A 21,707-nucleotide genomic window follows, 5' to 3' on the forward strand; every position below is an offset into this window, starting at 1 on the left:
ACATGATGGGTTTTGCTATATTTCGTTAACGTTTATATAATTTTTGTGAATTTGGATATGTTTGAATTCGATCTCTCATTAGATTTTTACGAAAAAATTTACTGAAGTTGCTTCGTGTTTTAGTTAAGTCGGGTCAAGGCCCACGAGGCCCAAATTGAACTGACCCGGGTCCATCACTATGTCAAAGAAATTCCAATTGGAAATTTTCTTTCTTCTTCACTCTCTCTGTATTATTTCACTCTCCTCCAGCGTATAAAGCAAGCTGAATTTTTTCTCATACATACAACAATGGCGGAACCTAAAGTCAAATATGATCGTCAGCTCAGGTGAATTTTTTTAGTGTATTCTATGTTTTCTGCTTTCAGTTCTGTTATGAACGCCATCGCTGAATGTGTAGTTCTTATATAGTTGGATTGAATTGAAAATTTTAGTAGTAGAAATGAGAAAAAAAAGCATCTTTTTTATGTGATATGCTACGGTTGTGGGAAAATATACTGATGAAATATCTATTGAATGCTAGTAAGTTCTAAAGTTAGTTGAGGCTGGGTATATTTAGGGTCTTTTTTTATTTTAATAGTGTGTGAAGTTGTGTTTTTGCGGAAAAAGTTTTGATTTTTCTAAGTTTTGAGTGGTGAATAAGTTTGGTATTTAAGTGGAAAAAAGGCATGAGATGAATGGTTAGTGGAAAGGCAAGGTTGCTGTTTTAATGTGCTAAGGGTGTGTTTGATAGGAACAAAAATGCTTTCTTCGGAAAAAAATGGTTTTTTAAACTTATTTTTCAGTATTTGGTAAGTAAGGAAAAAAATATTATCCTAAGAGTATTTACATGTAATCTAGCAATATGCTATTGGAGTGACACGAGATGGGAAATAGGGGTGGCGGGGAGGAGGCGTTGGGTTGGTGGGGTGAAGACGATGAACTTGGAATGTCACTTATGGAGTTTTTTTTTCCTACTTTCATTAGGGAAGTCATTTTCTTCATTTTAAAGGAATTTCCCAGAATTTTTTTTTTCCAAAACATTTTGACCAACCAAACATGGGAAGATCAAAATATATATTTTGGTAAGTGTTTCCTCCCTACCAAACATGCCCTAACTACTACATGATTTCGCATGATACTAGAGGGGAGAGAGAGAGAGAGAGAGAGTGTGTGTGTGTTCCTTTGTTTGTATTAGAAAAGTCTAATCAGGAATGGATCAGGGATGATCATTCCTATCCTAATCTCCGAGTTAGTCTAGTATTAGAAAATATGATGATTCTTGGTTCTGGATGACCATCATAAATTTTCTTGCAATGCCATATCATGGAATGCCTCATGAGATATGTCATGCAACATTGATACCTTTGTCACAGACTTTACTTTTTGACACATGTTAAATTGATCAACTTATGAATTTCAAGTACATATGTGACTTAAATGTTCACAGCTTTCAAATAATAGTTATACACAGGCAGAGACAGAGATAAGTTTAATATCATTTGGCCTCAATAACAAGGGTTTTATATCATATGACTTATGGGTATTCATGGATGTATGAAGATTCCAACTTGGAATACACCATTCCTCTGCATTCACATGTTTGACAATTAAATTTCTAGGTTGGGGTAGAGATAATACTGATGCTGTTTTGCAGGATATGGGGTGAGAAAGGACAAGCTGCACTGGAGAAAGCCAGTATCTGCTTACTTAACTGTGGTCCAACTGGTTCTGAAACTTTGAAAAATCTTGTTCTTGGTGGGGTGGGAAGCATCACTATTGTTGATGGTTCTAAGGTTGAAGTGGGTGATCTTGGAAATAATTTTATGGGTATGTTACGCTGTTGTGCATATGCATCTACAGTTTTAAAGAACCTTGGCTTCTCCATATTCTTATTTTTCTCTTGTATTTATGGTAGTTGATGAATCAAGTGTTGGACAATCTAAGGCAGAGTGCGTGTGTGCATTTCTTCAAGAGTTAAATGATGCTGTTAAAGCGAAGTTTATAGAAGAACATCCCGAGGAGCTGATTGAGACTAATCCATCATTCTTTTCTCAGTTTACCTTGGTCATAGCTACACAGGTTTGGAGACGCAAATTATCTTGTACTCATAAAAACAATTTGATCTTGGCATAATTCTGCATTCCCACTTTTTTAACTTAGTTTTTGTTATCATAAAACCCCTGTCTATCTGCATATGGTAAAAGAAAGCTCTTGACATGTTCACTTGACATTATGCCACATTTCTTGGTAATTCTACAACATGAAACTGTCAAATTAGATATTGTCGCCAATCAGGCAAATAGCATGTGTTAGTGTTCTTCAAGGTCTGTCTTTTATTCCATAAGAAAGAAGTGATACAGTATGCTCATCTTCTTGTCTTATTTTTTTTATGCACACAAAAGAATTATAGAGAGATTCCTATATTTCATTGTCCTACATACATTGTCCGATATACATATTCCCTCAGAAAGTCTAATTAGTATACACACAGCCAATTCTATTATTTTTTCGGTGTTTATTTTTAAAGAACTTCAGTTACAGTCTCATTCTTGATTGTAACTGAACCACTGAAGAGTCTCTATGTGTAGATCTCAAATTTGAAGTGTCTCTCTGCCTCTTGAATTGCAATTTATGAGCTACAATCATTTCAACACATCTTATCTACTGTGTAATATGTAAATTCTTAAGTGTCCCTGTAGTATGTCCATCAACACTGAGAATTATGTTGACTACATGATATTTGTCTTTTATCTCCTTCTCAACAGATGTAGGGCCATGTTGATTTGAAAGAGCAAACAATTAGTTTTGCTATCTGCATAATTATGAGCAGCAGCTTATCCACTCTTTAAATTGGGAAGCAAGGCTAGACCCCCACCCCCCAAAATAAATAAATAAAAGATATTTTTTGAAAAATAAAATAAAAAGGAATAGAATACAAAAAGGTTCAAGCAAAAGAACAATCTGTTTTCTTTGCCATCCAGCTCAACCGTTCATTTAAATTGCATAACATGGCTAATTGTCTATCAGCAGTTAGCAGTGCATTGGAATTTCTGACAATTTTATCTTATGCCTTTTCGGTTCTTTATCAGTTGGTTGAAGATTCCATGGTGAAATTGGATCGTATCTGTCGGGAGGCAAATATTATTCTAATATTTGCACGATCATATGGCCTCATGGGTCTTGTTAGGATCAGTGTGAAGGTAATCTTATTGCTGCTTAGCCGTTAACTGTGAAATCTGTATTGATAGAGAACTCGTGGGTCTACACCAGTGACTACGTTAACATGGATAATGTGAGAATCTATTTCATTGTAATACAAGGAACTACTGTTGCAAAAAAAGAAAACCATGAAGCCATAGGAATAGAGTGAAACAATGAACGAGCAAGGAAGTTACAATGTGTTTGTTTGATAGAGCTCTTATCAAATGTGATATCATTTATGTTAATCATTTGTTCTCTTCTATCTACAGGAACATACAGTAATTGAATCAAAGCCTGACCATTTCTTAGATGATCTACGTCTTAATGACCCATGGCCAGAACTTCGGAGGTTGGCTGTTTCTTTGTGCTTTCCTCTGTGCTTTGATATGTTATAGTTGTTGTACAATGGATACTGTTCACTTTAACAATATCTCTTATTTCTAACACAAGTACCTTTTTGGCCTTTTTTTTGTTTTGTTTTGATGGGAAACAAACACCCTTGTGGCTATGTTTCAATTAGGATGACTTTGAGTAATATGGAGCATATGCCAGGGATTATGGACTATAACATACACCCCTTACTTCCAAATTGCGGATGCTCCCACATATTCTTGGCGTAGCATAATATAGGGTTCCTTTTTGTCTCAACTGTTCTTTACATCTTTATGAGTTGCGACCCTGTATGAAGGACGTGATTATGTCAAAAGAGTTGTGGTAGATTATCACCCTTATTCCTGCGGTGGAATCCTCTATTTAAGCTGACATTTAACTACATCTAGAAGTGCCTAAGAGTCAATCCAGATCCGTTTACATCTTGAAATAACATTCAGATTCCAGGCTTGTGTTTTTGCTTTACCTTTACTTTTTCTCTATGCTTAAGATCCCCTAGGGAGTTGCTAGAAAGATATACTTGACAACTTCTGAGCAAGAGTTGATCGATTATCTTTTGGGACAATGCGACTCCTCTTAGCAGGGAGGTTTGAAGGTGGTCTCTGGTGTATGGTAAAATTTCTATAAGTGGATATTGGGTGCAGTAGCTTTTCCCTAATGGATAGTAAAATGGCTGCGGCTCTTACGTGGAGCACTCAGTTTGGCAGAATGTCTTCCTATAGAATGATTGCAATGCTGTTATCTTTGGAGAAATGAATGACCCTGTTCTTCATTTGGCTTTTTGTGAGAAATTTAACTTTGTCTACCTTTTGGATGTCTGTTTTTTTGAATTTGAGATGCATAAAAAAAGTACTATTGTCCGGCAATATCTACCTTGACCCACTTAAAAAATAATTCAAGGGTATATAATTGGAAAGAAGCTTTTTATAGAGTTTTTATCCAAACACAAGATGAGGTGGGAGACAATAAACCAAAAACTTGATAAAAATAAATCCTGCATTACTAATCCATGCACTACTAATCCCTGCATTATTATTGCCTGCATTACTAATCCCTGCGTTATTAATCTTTGTACCAAACGACCCCTAAGTGTCTTCTTTTTCAAATACTTCATTCTACTAGATTATCTGTTCACCCCCTCCCTATATCTTCCTTACCGGGCTCTCTTTTGTTGGAATAAAAAGCTTCTGAAAAATTTCACAGTTTAGTTATCTGGTCATGATTCAAGTAACATTAACAGCGTACTGATGTTCGGATGACCTTAGAAGTTTCAAACGATTGAGGGGTTGTACAAGATGAGAAATAATCAGATGCATTTGTTTTTACCTTCTTTCTTTGCTAAGGAAGAGTGGTATAACTTGCTCTGTATTTTTCAGGAGGCTTGTCGTTTCCTAGTATGCGTAGATGCTGCTGAGGATTAAGCTTTTGGTAATGGTAGAAATTGTAAGATTTGTGAACCATCTCTGCTAGAAGTGTGATGCATATAAGTAACAGTAACAAAATTTGCAAACCTGGTAGGTTATTTATGGGTTCTGATATATTCTTTTAAAGAGTCTTGGTGTAAACCCATACTTCATACCTGTGATACATTTAGATTTGTCTTTAATGGAAATTGGGATTTCACTAATGTTAGCGTCTTTCTACTGGGATCCGTCCTTTCCTTAGAGCTTTCACTGTTTCTCCTTATTTCACCAGATACATCTTCCTCATTAAAAGGAGGAAAAAGATAAAAAAAAGGGGGCTGATTTAATTCATTCTTATGACCACAGGTTTGCAGAGACAATCGACTTAAACACAACTGATGCTGTAGTACATAAACACACACCATATATTATTATCCTTGTTAAGATGGCAGAGGAATGGACGAATATGCATGGTGGAAAGTTTCCTTCTACCAGAGAAGAAAAAAAACAATTCAAGGTTGAAATACATATTTGTCAAATCCTTCTTAAGTTTCATCCTAAATCATTCCATTTTGGTCCATCTAAGGTGATTTGGTCAAATTATTAAATGTCATAGGATTTGATCAAATCCAAGATGAGCACGGTGGATGAAGAAAACTATAAAGAAGCCATGGAAGCATCATTTAAGGTCTTTTCCCCAGTAGGGATTGGTAAGTATATCTATGATTTGTATGCTGTATCAGAAACTCATACTATTTTTTTCGATCTTGTCTAATAATATTAGTGGTGATTTATTATATTTTTGTCGAGTCTTTGGGATGGATTCTTAGCGGTTCAACCCCTGCTTTTGTGGAGTCCTTAATCTGGGAAGCAGTTTCATTTGACTGTCATTGCACCTGCATTAAGAACAAGAACTCTCATCAGTCCATTTATTAACATCCATAACTGATTTATGTTTTCCAATATTGCTTTAGGCAACCTTCAACTGATGTTATTAGCACAATCATATGCAGCTTCCCGAGATGTAAAAAAATTTATAGTAAGAGAATTAATTTGAATATTTTCTTCAGTGAGATCTCTATAATCTGTAGGAAGCTACATTGAAATACCTGCAATATCAAGTTGAGGGTTGCCTAATAACCAGATTTGAAATTTTAGTAGATGATGATTTTTTATTTTAGTACATGTCAAAAGCTCCCAATTTCTTGTGAAGCTGCTTCACATCTTTCATCTTTTGGTTCCCATTCGTCTTTGTTTAATGAATGAATATTTTCACCTAATTTTGTGTGTAAATCTAGAGTTGCTTGTGATCTTTGGCAGCAATTTATTTCATTATCTGATTTCTTTCTCAAAATTTGAATAGATTTTTTACTTTGTTTTGTTTCCAAAATATTACTTGTCTGTTTCTGGTTGTCTTTTTCTTTACTTGATCAGGATGATGCCACTAGTTCTCAAGATTGTTGAGGTAGGGACATCTTGAATTTACTGAGAAACATGCATTTGGTGTATTGTCAATGCGGCATTTAACATAATCAGTTGCGATGTTACTAAATTTTAAAATAAACCTTCTGTCTTTGTACTTCAGGAGGCTCTGCTATGACTTAAAAAATAAATAAATTGGAGAGGCTTTGCTAAACACCAATAAACATGATTTGCTTAGATTTGGCTGCTTGGAGATGGTTTATGAATTGGTTTTTATGTATTCATCATATTGTTTCTCTTTATTGCAAACTAGAGGACTAATTAGGGTAACATGCAGTTGCAACTTTGTACGCCTTGACGGACATTGTAGTCTTAGTCTTTTATTTTTTTGGATTGATTGGTTATTGCTTCAATGCAAGAAGGATAACTCTGTGGAGAAGTCTTTGAATTGATAAATATCCTAGAGAATAAGTGGGTCTTGAGTTGGGTTAGAGACTTTCTTTTCTAAACTTGTAATCATAATGACTGTAGATCTTAGTTCATCAAATAAAAAGAATACTCACGGAGTAAAGAATTATTTCTGGAAACTTGACATTGTATTGGTTTCAATTTAGTGAGGTGGAATCTTAATTTGGAACCTGACGATGAGATCAGAAATTTGTAATTGAGTTTTCTCTTTCGTATACTAGGTCCAAACTTACAGAAGATTATCAATGACAGCTGTACAGAAGTTGATTCCAATTCATCTGATTTTTGGGTGATGGTAGCAGCCCTGAAGGTAACTTACACTTTCTAAAGAAAAAGCATACACACAGAGGAAAGAAGCTGGGAAACAGTTTCTGGAATTATTGCAGCTTTGTTAGTTGATTTAACTTTATTAATAGAAGAATTGCCGAGTTGATAGGTCCACTATAGCATGATTTTACATTGCTGATGTTTTGTTATTCTTGCTCATTTCTTTAGCTCAAAATAACAAAAAGACATTTTATTAGTCCATACATTTGATGGCTTTTAGTTGATTGCTTAGATTGGAAGTACCAGTTCCATTGGTTCTTCTCTTAGTGAGTTGCTTGTAGTAGTTTCTTCCTTTGAATCTTGCTTGTTTGTATCATTTCGAAAGAGTGAGAGGGACGGCAGGGGATGGAGGGAAGAGCCTTTTTGTCAAGTTCTACATCCGAGTAATGTGGCAACAATCTATAGGCCTAAGGCTCTGGGTCTATCCTCTACAGTGCGATGATCCTTCCATCTCTTGTGTCTTTGTTGCTTTTCTGCATTTGCACAAGAAAATTTGAGTTACTAGATGGATTAGACGAATGTTGCTTAATTTGGGAACTAACTGAGATTTTGTGAAAAATTATTTTCCCTGTGTTCATGTCATTCTTTTAATTGGTTTATATCTAATTTGTATATTAATTATTTTATTAGTATGCTCGCAAAACTATTACATTGTCAGTCTTCATCTTGGTTAAAATGTTCGTTGTTTATCCTTTTCAGCAAATACATTTTCCTTAGTAGCCCTTATTAGACAACCTGCTTAAATTACCTAAATTGATATATTTTCTTGCATTCTAGGAGTTCATAGCTAGTGAAGGTGGTGGGGAGACACCTCTTGAGGGATCAATACCAGATATGACATCATCAACTGAGTTAGTGGTTTAAGTTTCTTCACAACTCATTAAGTTTTTTTTAAGATCTATGGGAGTTTGTTTATTGATGCTTGGACTGTTAACTCTATTGCAGATTGTACGTAAACCTGCAAAAGACCTACCAAGCCAAGGCCGAGGCTGATTTTCTAGTTATGGAGCAAAGGGTCAAGAATTTACTCAAGAAAATTAGTAGGGATCCAGCCAGCATCTCCAAGGCGAATATAAAGAGCTTTTGTAGAAATGCAAGGAAACTTGCTGTAAGGGCATTTCATGTTTTCTGTTCCCTTAGTTTGAAAGTTCGTCCATCTAGAATTATTTCTTTGTGCTACGTGAATCTATCTTTTTGAGACTTTACACATCGTAATTCTTGCTATATAAGCCATATAATCTCTCGGTTTCATTTTGTGCGTCTTAGTTTTGGCATGCAGTTGAAGGATGTAAAAGGATTTTTGAATTTTATGGTCTTAAACTAAATGTGTGTATAACATACCGAAACACCTTTGAATCTCGTGGTGTCAAAGATGCCACATCATTGCTATAAGGGAGATATATTAAGGTTAAAATGGGAATATTGGAATTAAATACTTACTAGATATAGAAAGATCGAATTCTTTTTGAAACAGAGGACACATAAATTGGAACACTGAGAATATTAATCTGTTAGACCCTGATGAAGGACTCTGTTTTTAAGCTTGCTGTTTTTGTGGTATGAGTCTGTTATCCTGTCTTGTCTCTTCTCTCAAAGCTCTTCTTGTATCCAACCTCTTTTCTGCAAGTGGTCAAATTTGGGTTCATTCTAAGGAGCCATCCAGAAAAGGTCCTAAATTATTAAACGGGTTATCTTGCTTGGCACATGCCTTGTAAGTACTTCACTATGGCTGTGAAAGGGGGCGGGGGGGAATTCTGTCAGGCAGAAGGATGCTAGGTTGGGAACAGATATTTCCTGGTGTTTCTCCCCTATTTGATTCGGCAGTTGTTTGAAAATCCTCATTGGTCTCAAAAACTATATGCTACACAAAGTGTGTTCAGCTATGCTGTGTGGGTGGGTGGGGGGGATCTTAAAAACCTTCTCCTTCTACATGCATCATTTTTGTGGTTGAGTTTGTTGTTATCTTAGTGATAAGATACGATGATAGTGATTAACGTCATTATTTCTGGCTGGATGTTTTAGTTTCCTGTCATTGAAATTTTATCTTCCATTGTGTTAGGTTTGCAGATATCGGCTCATTGAGGACGAGTTCAACTCTCCTGCCCAACCAGAGTTACAGAAGTATCTGACAGATGAGGATTATGGGTATGTAATTGCTTACCATAGGAATATGGATTGACATGGTCTATTGACCTCGAGTTGGAAACATCATCTGAGATATAAATCGAAGTAGGAAGGGCTTCTTGGGATAATTTAAGCTCTTCGAACCAACATGATCCTTTCATGATACTTTGATTGTTTTGTGATACCACATAACAGGACTTTGCAAGAAGCCAACACTCTTAAAGTACTTCCTGAAAAGTAAGTCTATCCCAGTTAAAGCCCCGTGCCATTTCATGGTGGATATTCTTTTTGTAAATCCTTTTCCCAAGGGCTTCTAGTGAAGTCACATATGAACTTCCAAATTTTGAAAAGTAGATTTAGAAGTCATAATTTAGGTTATTAAGACATTTTATGTTGAAGTAGGAGTATTTCAAGTTCTTTTAATGAAGAATCTCTCTTTTTAAGGTGTCTGCATGCTGGACTTGATGAAGGCACTATTTAGTCTAGTTGCCTCTATGTTATTAAGCTAACATTGAATACTGCTAACTTTTCAAGTGATGCTCACCTTTTGTTGAACAAGCGAAATGGAGCATAAAGGTAAATAAAAAGAAATTAGGATTAAATTCCCTAGTTATGCTAATCAAAGCGTTAGTGGCAGCTTGGTCGGAATAAATAAGTAGCTTTGAGAATGAGAAGTTGGTAATTCATACTACACAAGTCTTTTTGATTAGATAGCTACATTTTATTGAGCAACCATTAGGATGGAGTTGCTTCTTAAAATTTACTTTGTTCTAATTTTTGTGATTTCTTTACAGTTTATCTTAAATTTCTTTTGAAGACTGTTGTATTTTCTAGTTCTTTCAGATTGTAATTATGCTGATGATGCATCTGTGTGCCATTTCTTAATATTTGCAATGGCATCTTGTACTGAGGAAAAGGTAAATAGATGGTTAGCTGGGATAAAGGAAAAGAAAAAAGTACTTAAATATTCATATAATAGACATGGAACTGCAGCCATTTAGTCATTCAGAAGGTTTGATAGGAGCCGGCCCTACTGCCATCTGTTTTTCAGCCAAAAGATATTTGATTGTCAATCTTTTGTTGGTCTTTGGGTATCAAATGTTCGAAAAAATTAGGGACGTAGTATTGTCCAAGCTTGTTTGAATTGCTTTTCATGCTGAAGGTAAAAATAGATGTGGAAGCAAAGAAACACTGGCTAGAATTATAGTATTTAATGCTGAGTGGAAATAACGATAAACACTCACCCTTTGAAGCAATTTAGCTGTTGGGATGGTGTAAACTGGATTTTTGTGTTAACAGTTGCTTTCTGATGTGTCTCTCGATTCTCTTTCCATTAGTAGATATCTGGCATGTAAAAGTAGGGGGGAAATAAAGAAATGCGAAGTTAAAGACTTGTTGCTGAGATTAATAGTTTAATACAATACATTTTGACAATTAAACAAAATGAAGCTTAAGGAGAGTTTGACTTGGTCATTTAGTTTGACATTCTTAAAGACATCAGATATTCTGAATGGGTGCTCAATTTTTTTCTTTTCTTTCTGAACTATAAATATTTATGGCAGTACTGCTGCGGGTCTTTATATTCTTCTTCGAGCAGCTGACCGGTTTGCTGCGAACTATAACAAATTTCCTGGACAATTTGATGGGTAAGGACTTATGCTTTCTCGTCCATACAATTCAATTTTTGAAGGAAAAGTAAATTTATGGCCGTCTGACCTTCAGAATTTCTTGGTAGTGAGATGGATGAGGATATATCCCGGCTGAAAACTACAGCTGTTGGCCTACTCAATGACCTTGGTTGCAATGGTTCTTCTGTATCAGAGGACCTTATTAATGAGATGTGTCGGTATGGTGCTTCGGAGCTTCATGTTGTAGCTGCCTTTGTTGGAGGAGTCGCATCACAAGAAGTGATCAAGGTTTGTGTCTCCTTCAATTTTGAACTTGAATCTTGCTTTTTATTCGAAACTTCTACTTTACTGTATATACAGCCATGTTTGATCGGAGCAGTAATCTAAGTTCTATATGCAGCTCATCACTAGACAATTCATTCCCATGTCTGGAACTTTCATCTTTAATGGCATAGATCACAAATCTCAACTGTTGTTGCTCTAGTCTCTGAATTCACAGGCATGTTCTTTCTTTCACCTTTTATTATCTTACTGTTGTTACTGCTTATGTCTTCATAAGTTTTGGGTTTCTGCTTTCTTTGAGCCGAGGGTCTATCGAAACAACCTCTCTACCTGTCAAGGTAGGGGTAAGGTCTACGTACATTCTACCCTCCCCAAACCTCATTCGTGGGAGTATGTGGGACTATACTAGGTATGTTGTTATTGTTTTCTTCTTTCGTTCACCCTTACATGGTATTCTTAGGTTCACCGGGCCTGATAGTTTTTTTGCTTTCACTCCCCTTGGCAGATAGCATTTCTTCAGTTTTCAATCTTCAGAGGAGTCCTACAGCAGCATGTGAAAAGCAAAGTTTGTCATACTTCCTTTGATTTGCAGGAAATTTAGGATCAGTGAAAGATTTTAAGAAAGAGAGTACATTTCTTGACAAGCGCCTAGGACGCTGATCCATTGGTAACAGCACAACACGGGATGTGTGGTTTAGGTGCACGTCACGAGTTTGAACATGCTGTGGACTAAAATGATAGTTTTAGCTGTTTTAGAAACAGATATATGGGGGATGTTTCATTTTGATATCCTATTTCATCTCATTTTTCTTAACCTGCAGTCTGCAATTTGATCTAACTAAATGCTCATTTCCCTCTATTTATAATACGAGTTTTCGAAACGTGCATCGCACGTTTGTCCCCTAATTGATATTAGAAAATTTTAATCTATATAGCTAAGTTCAAATCTAAGTCCTTTCATATGTAAGTTTAACATAAGAATATAACTCTGCACAAAATATAACATGAAAATCTTGTGTTAGATGTTGGAGGTTTGATATATTAAATACTTCATGAAAAAATAAACATTTTATTTTATCAGAGGAATTAATATATTTTAATTACTAAACATAAGTTTTAATAATCAAAAAAGAAATTGTCTATAAAAAAAGATGCGTATAAAGAAAAATATTATAAAATGTTTGGACGGTATACCATCAAATTTATAGAAAAAATTACAATTTCAAACGAAAAAAAGAAGTAAATAAAGACATGGCATCCATAGAAAAAGACATCACGTTAAAATATATAGACAAAAATATTTTCATACTAATTGAATTACACTTTGTTAAAAGTAGACTTATTCTAGACAAAACATGAATTACTTTAGACGAAACATATCATATGTATAAAAAATTATGATCATATAATAATAATAAATAAGACAAACAGAAAGAAGACATGAATATGTTAAGAAAGATAAACTATATTTGTTGAACTATATATTAAAGTGTGTGTGTATATATATATATATATATATATATATATATNGTAATTATTATTCTATGGAATTCAACATGTTTACCCTCAAAATAATTAATGATAAATACAAAATGTGATTAGCTTTACTATATATATCCTAAAAATAGCAGAAAGGATGAATGCAAAAATACAGTAATCAACTACGAAGTTATATTTAAAAACTCAAAACGATGGAGATGTGAAAAATAAAATATTTACTTACAACTTCATATTGGAATATATTCATCTTGTAACTATCATAACTTACATATTTCTCAAAAAAAAGAAGATGAATATGCATGAAATTTTAAAGAATACAAATAAATAAAATAGTAAGAATTCTTATAATTACAAACTGGTAATGAAAATTTTACAAGAAATGTAGACTAACCTACTGAAGAATGCAAGATGATTACAAACTTGAATAAAACAAGGAATATATATAATGGGTGATTAATCTCCCATTAATTCACTATTTTATTAAATGACACATATTAAGCTACACTTATAGCCTCACTAAAATAAATTAATTACTATAACAAATTTATATGATTTTTAATAAATATAAAGACCATGTGTCAATCTCTTTGTTGTTACTATTTTGGTATCTAAAATAAAAAAATAGAAATAACAAAGAAAGTTTGTGCTGTTACCAACTCTTCTTAATCATTTAATGGGTTGCTTCACTATTTTTAATGTTTTGCTCAATTCAATTTTTTGTTTACCTTCAAACATTTCACAATCAATGAATATAAATGGCCTATAATAATAGTTTAATTATTGAGAAATTTCCTATATATATAAGTCTAGTGGTAGAAACTTTATTACTTTATTAATTGTTGGTTTAATTAATGTTCCATTGGAATGGATAGTTGTGTGGTTATGGTCAGTTCGATGTAAAAAACATATACATTCATAAAAAAATCAGAAAAGGATTAAATTTTAAAAAATATAATACAAATAACTTATTATATTACAAATATCAATATTTATTTTTATCGCTCGATAGAAATATAATATATTTTAAGCTAGACAAAAAAATACCAAACACACATGACACACTGACATTGTAATATCATGAAATTTTATTTTTCTTGATAGAGAACAATAGCTTATAATCCCATTACACATGTCAAGATTCTATAGATTCCCTTCAACTTTTTTTCTCTTTTCTGATTCCTCCATCACTTTAAAATGCAAACTGTCAAGCATATATTCGCTAGACGCGGAATTAGAATTTTCATTTATAGGTTCTCGAGTACAATAGTTCTTTTGTTTATTGCATTCCAAAAAAATTATTTACACATATTACATGTATTAACTCATAATATTTGATAGATATAATATTTGAACCGAATTCAACTTAAAATATTGATAAAAATCCATATAAGAAGATCAAAGGACCTATCACCCTCGATGTCTTAGACTAAACACCCCTAATCACGCCCAGAGCTGGAAGCCTAGTGTGGATCAAGAACGACATCGGTGGAGTACAATAATTGGGATGATCCTTAACTCTCTGATACCATGTAAAGATATAACATTTGACTTTAACTGAACCTCAAAAGTATATATTCCCGAAGTCCATATAAAAAGACGAAAATGCCCTTCTCCCATCAATGTTGGAAACTTAATAATATTGACAATTCAAGAAAGAAGGGCATTTATGTAAGCCACTATAGCAAAAACTAGTACAATTTTCTCATGATTAATGAACCCCATTTTCATTATAGGAGAAATGTCCTCAATCTTGAAAAGGACAGTTTGGTAAATTTGGTACATGTAGCTGTGCTGTTCATTGTCTTCACTTCTGTTCCAAAGAATTCCATGTAATAGTTATAGGCTAATAGCTTCTTCCTATAAACTGTAATTTTCCTCAAACTTTGTTCCTAGGATTCACTTTTTCTGTAAAAAAAATTATAGCTTTATTGGTTTGTGGGTGTCTGAGATTTTGGTTTTCCGTGTTTGGTACTCATATTGAAGCTCTGACTGTAATCTTGATTCGCGGGCTTTCTAGAAGAGGTCAAAATCGAGACGTCTGATTAAGGGTGTGTTTGATATGTATTTCAAGAACAGAGGAGCAACAGAAAGGCCATCAAGAAGTGTAGTTTCTAAAAAATGGAGTCTTTTTCTATGTCTTGGAAGTTTTTGTGCTGGAATGTTCTTCACAAACAGGTAAAAAGAAATCATTTTTTTTAATAAAGATTGAATTTTTATAGTGATATTTCACTTTTACATTTTTAAGTACTTGTCAATTGGATTTTACTATTTGATATGTTATATAAGTCTTTCTGTTTGATTTGCTAGATTCTAGTGATTCCGAATGAACTAACTTTTGAATTTTTGTTATAGCGAAATACTGTTATAGAAAACATGAGAATATAACATAACATGAAAAATCGATTCAAGAAAAAAAAAAGAACTTGACTGTTATTGTGAAATGTTATTATAGATTAGAAACTGACTTTTATAGATAGGTCTAATTGTAGATTTGCGATATCTTCAATACTTCTGTTTTCTCCCTTTAAATCTACTTTGGTATGTGTTAGTTCAACCGAGGGTCTTTAGGAAACAGTCTTTCTACGTCCACGAGATAGAGGTAAGATCTGCGTACACTCTATCCTCCCCAGACCCCATCTGTTGGATAAAATCCTGGTTATGTTGTTGTTATATGTTTATTTGACAATAATTTAAGCATTTATCATTGCAGAATGTGGATAGTTTCTGAAACAAAAGAAGGAATTACAAGAACAACTACAGTTGAAGCTGAAAGATTGAAATTAATTTCAGAGAATTGCATTACAAAATTTGTAAGTATTCCTAATTCTAACTTGAAGCTTATTTTCTGTTTATTTACCTCAACAAAACATCTTAACCTTGATTTTTTTGTTTAGTTGCAGCAGCAAGATGTAAAACTTGTATCCAAAGATAATTTTGGGATATTAGATAAAACCATTTCAAATTTGGAGATAGAGTTGGCTGAAGCAAAGGCAGCTCACGAGTCGATTCTCAGTGGGGTTCCGATATCAGAAGAGATCGAAAAGGGTGAATCACGAAGAAGAAGAAAATATTTTATGGTGGTAGGAATAAACACTGCATTTAGTAGCAGAAAAAGAAGGGATTCAGTTCGCGCTACATGGATGCCACAAGGTTTAATGACTCTGCCTATGCCTTAACTCGTCTCGTGCTGGCATTTGCTTTGTCTGAGTGTTGACATTGTTGATTTTAACATGGTGAAACAGGTGAAAAAAGAAGGAAGCTGGAAGAAGAGAAAGGAATAATCATTCGCTTCGTCATTGGTCATAGGTGGGGGATTTGCTTCTTTTCAATTAACTAAACCTTTTCTTTATAGTGGTAATCGTTTTTTGAGTTGATGGTCGAAATATCATCATCGTTAATGATAGTTCAGATAGGGAACTCACAGAAATGTAGTACTTCAGGTGTGCTTTTGACCATTATCTCTTAATTTTCTACTCGGAATTGTTTTCATATAATGTAGTTAGATTATAATAACTTAAGTAAAATTTTGTTGCTTTATGATTGCTTCTGAGTGGGCGTTTTTGCAGTTCCCGACATGAGTATAATGATATTTTTGGAGTATCCGAGCAACATACATTCTGAGTGAACACCTCTTAATCTCTTTGATTGAAGTTCATTCTGTCCCTATACCATTACATAAAATCCTATCCTCTTTTGTCTGCATTAACTCTTGTTTGCACTCTTGTATTCGATTAAAAGACAATATAAACGTTTAACATGGCTAAAAAGCTAAAAATTTGTTTTGCAGTGCCACATTAGGGGGCATATTAGACAAAGCTATTGAAGCTGAGGACAAAAAGCACGGTGATTTCTTGCGTCTGGTAATATTTTTCTCTCACATGTCCTTTGATCATTCACTTTACTCTTGTGAATCACATGTTATAATTGATGTATCCACACTTAAAAAAGACGATACATCACTCTGTTGCCTTTTAACAGGATCATATTGAGGGTTATCTTGAATTGTCCTCCAAGACGAAGACTTACTTTGCTACAGCTGTTAACTTATGGGATGCTGAGTATTACATCAAGGTTGATGATGATGTTCATGTCAATATAGGTAACCAAAATATTTCGTAATTTTTCTGCCTTGACATACTTAACACTTAGCCAAAACCATCACTTTTCAATGTTATATAGAGATTGTAAGACTTGTTACAGCAAATTCAAGCTTGATTTTTTCATTTCTGTTGCAGCTACACTGGCGGAAACATTAGTAAGGCACAGTAAAAAACCACGTATATATATCGGGTGCATGAAATCTGGTCCTGTCCTCTCCAGGAAGTAAGGACATCCAATTTTTTCTGACAAATTGAAACTTGAAGTTTCATTTTTTATCATTTTGTTGTTTTCAATGGCAGAGGTGTAAGGTATCATGAACCGGAATATTGGAAATTCGGAGACAAGTATTTTCGTCATGCTACTGGACAAATATATGCCATTTCGAAAGACTTAGCAACTTACATATCAGCAAACCAGTTAAGTATCTTTTTCTTAATATAGTTCGAATAAAAGCATAGTTTTTATTCTTTCCTATGTTGCTCACACTCTCTAAAAATATTTCCACACCCGCGTTGAATCCTCCAAAATGCATAGCTTTTGGAAGATCCGACACACACCCTTCAGTATTTTTGATGAGTCCGAGCAGCCTCTTACCTATGTATACTCTTCTTGATATGTAAAGGCATGTACTTCATAAGTATACAAACGAAGATGTGTCACTGGGGGCTTGGTTTATTGGACTCGATGTGCAGCATATCGATGATCGTAGACTGTGTTGTGGAACCCCACCTGGTAAAGCACACCTCTTCTTTTCTTCTGTATAACAGTATTATTAGTTACTCGTTGGATTTCTTTGGAACATTTCTCACTAAATGATTATATGAATTACAATCTTTTGTCTTCATTGAAAATAGTTTCATGACTTTACTGTTATAGTAGGTAAAATTCAGTGAGCGTAATACATGTGTGTGAGTTGATGTCTAACGAGACGTTGTTAGTTTCATCTTTGTGTTATCAAATTTGATACGAAAAGTACTTGTCGATGCAGATTGTGAATGGAAGGCACAGGCAGGCAACGTTTGTGTTGCCTCTTTCGACTGGACCTGCAGTGGAATATGCAGGTCTGTCGATAGGATGAAGGAGGTCCATCGCCATTGTGGCGAAGGAGAGAATGCACTATGGAAAGCTGCATTCTGAGGACATTCACTATGTCAAAATTCACATTTCTTTTGGTTGGAAGTACATATTATACGTTTGATCAAAGGCGAATTCAGAATTCAGAATGTAGAATAAGTGGTTTGAAAATAAGTGTAATTGTATTATATGTATACATTTTGTCCTTTTTTTTCTTCATATGTATACATAGTTCGAGCAGAAAAGCAGTCGATTCAGTTGAACTTGTAGAAGATTCCCTCTTCATAGGTTTAGCTGTGGGGAAACCTACTACATTTTTGTGACAAATAAAACTCATATCATTGTATATATCTCTAATAATGCAAGTGGAATGAATTGTTTGAGGATTTAACTTATAGACATCGATATTGAAAAAAAAAACTGTAAAATTTATTCGACTACAAAATATATTCAGACATAAATTAAATAAATATGAAATCCTAAATTTCTTTGGAATTATTGCTCAACAAATATGTTAGTATTATTGGACATCTCAACTAATGTTTGATAGCAATGTTTAAAACATGTTTGTTCCTCTATAATAAAACAACATGTTACATTTGTGTAAAGTAAAATATTGATTATTAAATAGGTAGGGAAACACACATATGGAATGTTGGAGGGACAAATTAGCCTGCACATGGAAGAACAAAATTCCAATACAAACATAAATAACTATGCCCCATCTGAGACAAGCTGCTCGGATAGTAAGCACCCTTCACTTTCAATCATAAGATTGTGAGTTCGAATCATCAAGAGAGTGAAAAATAACACTATGCCCCAATTGAACCCTCCATCCTTAATTAGAAGTTTAGTTTTGAATTCAAATACCGAAAATGGAGAAAATCTTGGTAGGAATCGAATCCTCCTTATAGTATGACCATTAAAATCTGAGCTATAAGAGAAGGCTATAAGTTGAAGAAATATAGTTGGTACATAGTACTATTTTTTTGGTTTTCTTAAGTCTGGTTGAATTTGGATTCGCTCCGAAAAGTGTCATATTTAAGGGTGAAACGCTCCCTAACATGGGCAAATCCGTAGTCGGGGAGACTCAAAAGTACATAATACATTTGCCCTTTCATTTATATGGTTATTCTTTAGAATTTTTTTGTGTATATTAACCTAAGAGGACATTTGCAAAAAAAATTATCTAATTCCACTAGGAAAGTCATTCTTCTCATTTTCAAAGAATTTATTTTCTTAGAAAAAATATATTTCAAATTTTTTATTTTCTTATAAAAAATATATTTTAAAATTTTTCATCTAACGAAACATGAAAAAATCGAAAAGCCACTCTAAAAACCTCTCTTTTTCTTTGGAGATATTGACAAGTTTAACCTAAAGAAGAGAGTAGGGTGGTTGCTCTTTAACTATCAAACACTTGGGAGTTTAAATGAGTTTATCCGTAAAGAACGCTTTATAATTTCTTTCGATATGATCAATACCTGGTGATCAGAGTTATTCGATAATACAAATAACACAAACAACCAACATATATAAAACCTTTCCCCTTTCATATTTTCTTAGATTCATCTCACCTTTATACAACAAAAATGTCCAAAAGAGTTCATTTTTTCAAAGTCCAATGCAAGTATGTGTGACATTGTTTTCTAAATTTTACATGTAAATCTTACATTATACTGAAAATTAATTAAATCATATCGATATTAAAGAAAAACTGAGATAATTAATCAAATGGTTTTGAAAAGTCTTTTTTTAGTTGTACAAACTAAAGTAATCAAAAAAATAATATGATATACATTTCATAAAATAACAATCGAATCGAATCATTAATATTTTTAAGTAAAGAATCATATATGATACATTAATTCAGATACACACAAACTGTCTCAAACACTATCGTATTTTTTTTAAAAAAAAAGTGGTCAACCTTCAACCACTTAATAAGAAATATGACAAGTAGAATAAGAACCAACATAAAATAATTTTAAAATCATTATTAACTCTAGAATAGCCCAACACAACATTTTCAAACAGACATAAAGAACACATAATTAATGGAAAAAATAGTTCAAGCAACAAAAATCAATTAATTTAATTTTACCAGTGAATATATTTTTACTTCAAATGGCAAAAAAATTGTACTTCACTACTTGATGTTGATGTAGAACAAAGTACATATATACATTCATGGACAACTAAAGATTTAGCTACACGTGATATTGGCGCGGCTCAATCAAAAAGTAGACTCAAAATGTTCTTAAGTACTGCTTTCTCATTGAACCGCACCAATATCTCGTGTATTCATCCATTTGAAAACTCAAACATCCATTCTTGATTTTTACTTCAACTTTATTTTTTTTCCCTTTTCCATCATATTTACTAAGCAAAATAAACTATATGTGAAAAGGAAAAATAAAAAATCTATAAGTTATGAGATTTTTTATGAAGAAATATTTGAAGAATAGAAGACTAGGTATTTTTGAGGTAAAGAATTAATCTTAAAAATAGGAAAAATAACATGGAAGATGACAATATTGTTTGGTGCATTTAAGAAGTAGCATTAAATTGGCCAACTACTCAACTAGAAAAGGAGTTGGAAATATTAAAGAAGGTAGAGGAAATGTGTAAGAATGACTAAAAAAAAAGGCAGATAAATATTTTCTCCGTCTCAAATTATTTATCGTGATTTTTCATATACGTCCCTAAAAATATATTAATTAGGGGGAATTTGATTATTATTATCATTATTTATACCTTATTATATTATCTTGTTTCATATAATATTTACTTCATTTATATATTATCTTTCTATTGTTAAAATATTTATAATCTTTGAGATCGAATACTACTAAATATAAAATGGGGAAAATATAAATTTATCTTATATTCTTAAAATAATTATTTTTAAAAAATACGATAAATAATTTTAGACGGAAATAATTTTGAGACAAAAGGAAAAAAAAGTATAAGAAGCTTTTGATACTTTTGCATTAAATGGGGGCATGGGTTAGGGCAGAGGATGTTTGGTTCTGTTTAATCCTCGCATTTAAATCACCTTTTTTATGGGCTATTTTAAATTAAAAAATAATAATAAATTTAATATAGAGAAATAGCATAATTTCATTTTATTTTATATATCTATTTTAATTTGTTGTAACATATAATCGTCTTATTTTTCAGGTTAAGTAATTATACTTTTTATGGATGGTTGAAAAGAAATTACATAGACAATTATAAAACAAATAAAATATAAATATAAATATAATCTTGATTTAGAGTCGAGCAAATTATATCATTTCAACTTCATTGACAATCAGTGGTTAAATTTGAGATCAACTTTCTATCACGATCTTACAACCTAGAGAACTCAACTGATAGGACGTCAATTTCTCATAGCAAAACGGGGTTGATATCTATTTATAGGTGATTGTCCTTGTGATTCAACCTTCTTTCCTGGCGAATCGAGTTAATGAAATCGCACTGATACATCTCGGACACACTTGAAACAGGCCCAAATATGAATCATTTGGGCTGGATGATCATGGGCCACATTTGGGCTTCTTGTTCCTCTTCATCAACTTCAAGCCTCATCCTTAATATTTGGGCCTTTTGAAGCACTACATGGCCTTAATGTCTACTTGTATAGAACTCCTTGTTGTGAGTGCTCAGATGTGAGCGCTAAGGGGTCGTTTAGTAGAATGCATTAGAAAAAATATATGTATTAGCATTGTCTATTACTAATAATACTAGTGAAGTCAGAAATTTCATTAAGAATATTTGAGAATCAATATATACGTATGAAAAT

The 21,707-nt window shown here is 33.2% G+C and overlaps 2 protein-coding genes across 6 annotated transcripts; both read left to right on the forward strand.

Annotated features, from left to right (window-relative positions):
• The first annotated feature begins 172 nt into the window (after positions 1–172).
• Positions 173–12,130, forward strand: LOC107007600 (NEDD8-activating enzyme E1 regulatory subunit AXR1-like). 4 transcript variants are annotated; one of them, XM_015206283.2, is made up of 16 exons: positions 173–326; positions 1,634–1,806; positions 1,895–2,058; positions 3,069–3,179; positions 3,450–3,529; positions 5,340–5,490; positions 5,590–5,683; positions 7,085–7,173; positions 7,968–8,041; positions 8,136–8,298; positions 9,250–9,335; positions 9,510–9,551; positions 10,877–10,960; positions 11,050–11,230; positions 11,343–11,441; positions 11,730–12,130. In XM_015206283.2, exons 1-15 carry the CDS (start codon positions 289–291, stop codon positions 11,424–11,426), a joined length of 1,614 nt encoding a protein of 537 aa, XP_015061769.1. In that variant the 5' UTR covers positions 173–288; the 3' UTR covers positions 11,427–11,441; positions 11,730–12,130. The 4 variants fall into 4 exon arrangements, with proteins under 4 accessions (XP_015061769.1, XP_015061770.1, XP_027769474.1 ...); XM_015206284.2 differs by lacking the exon at positions 9,510–9,551; XM_027913673.1 differs by lacking the exons at positions 11,343–11,441; positions 11,730–12,130 and having other exon boundaries at positions 11,037–11,178.
• Positions 12,131–14,410: 2,280 nt separating this feature from the next.
• On the forward strand, positions 14,411–18,296 carry LOC107005572 (probable beta-1,3-galactosyltransferase 2). Of its 2 annotated transcripts, none has more exons than XM_015204206.2 (10): positions 14,411–14,899; positions 15,435–15,534; positions 15,625–15,874; positions 15,967–16,030; positions 16,512–16,584; positions 16,703–16,823; positions 16,960–17,047; positions 17,125–17,241; positions 17,448–17,557; positions 17,814–18,296. In XM_015204206.2, exons 1-10 carry the CDS (start codon positions 14,784–14,786, stop codon positions 17,960–17,962), a joined length of 1,188 nt encoding a protein of 395 aa, XP_015059692.1. In that variant the 5' UTR covers positions 14,411–14,783; the 3' UTR covers positions 17,963–18,296. The 2 variants fall into 2 exon arrangements, with proteins under 2 accessions (XP_015059692.1, XP_015059691.1); XM_015204205.2 differs by having other exon boundaries at positions 14,412–14,899; positions 15,619–15,874.
• Positions 18,297–21,707: the final 3,411 nt, after the last annotated feature.

This window comes from Solanum pennellii, chromosome 12 (genome assembly GCF_001406875.1).
Source record: "Solanum pennellii chromosome 12, SPENNV200".
Lineage (NCBI taxonomy): Eukaryota > Viridiplantae > Streptophyta > Magnoliopsida > Solanales > Solanaceae > Solanum > Solanum pennellii.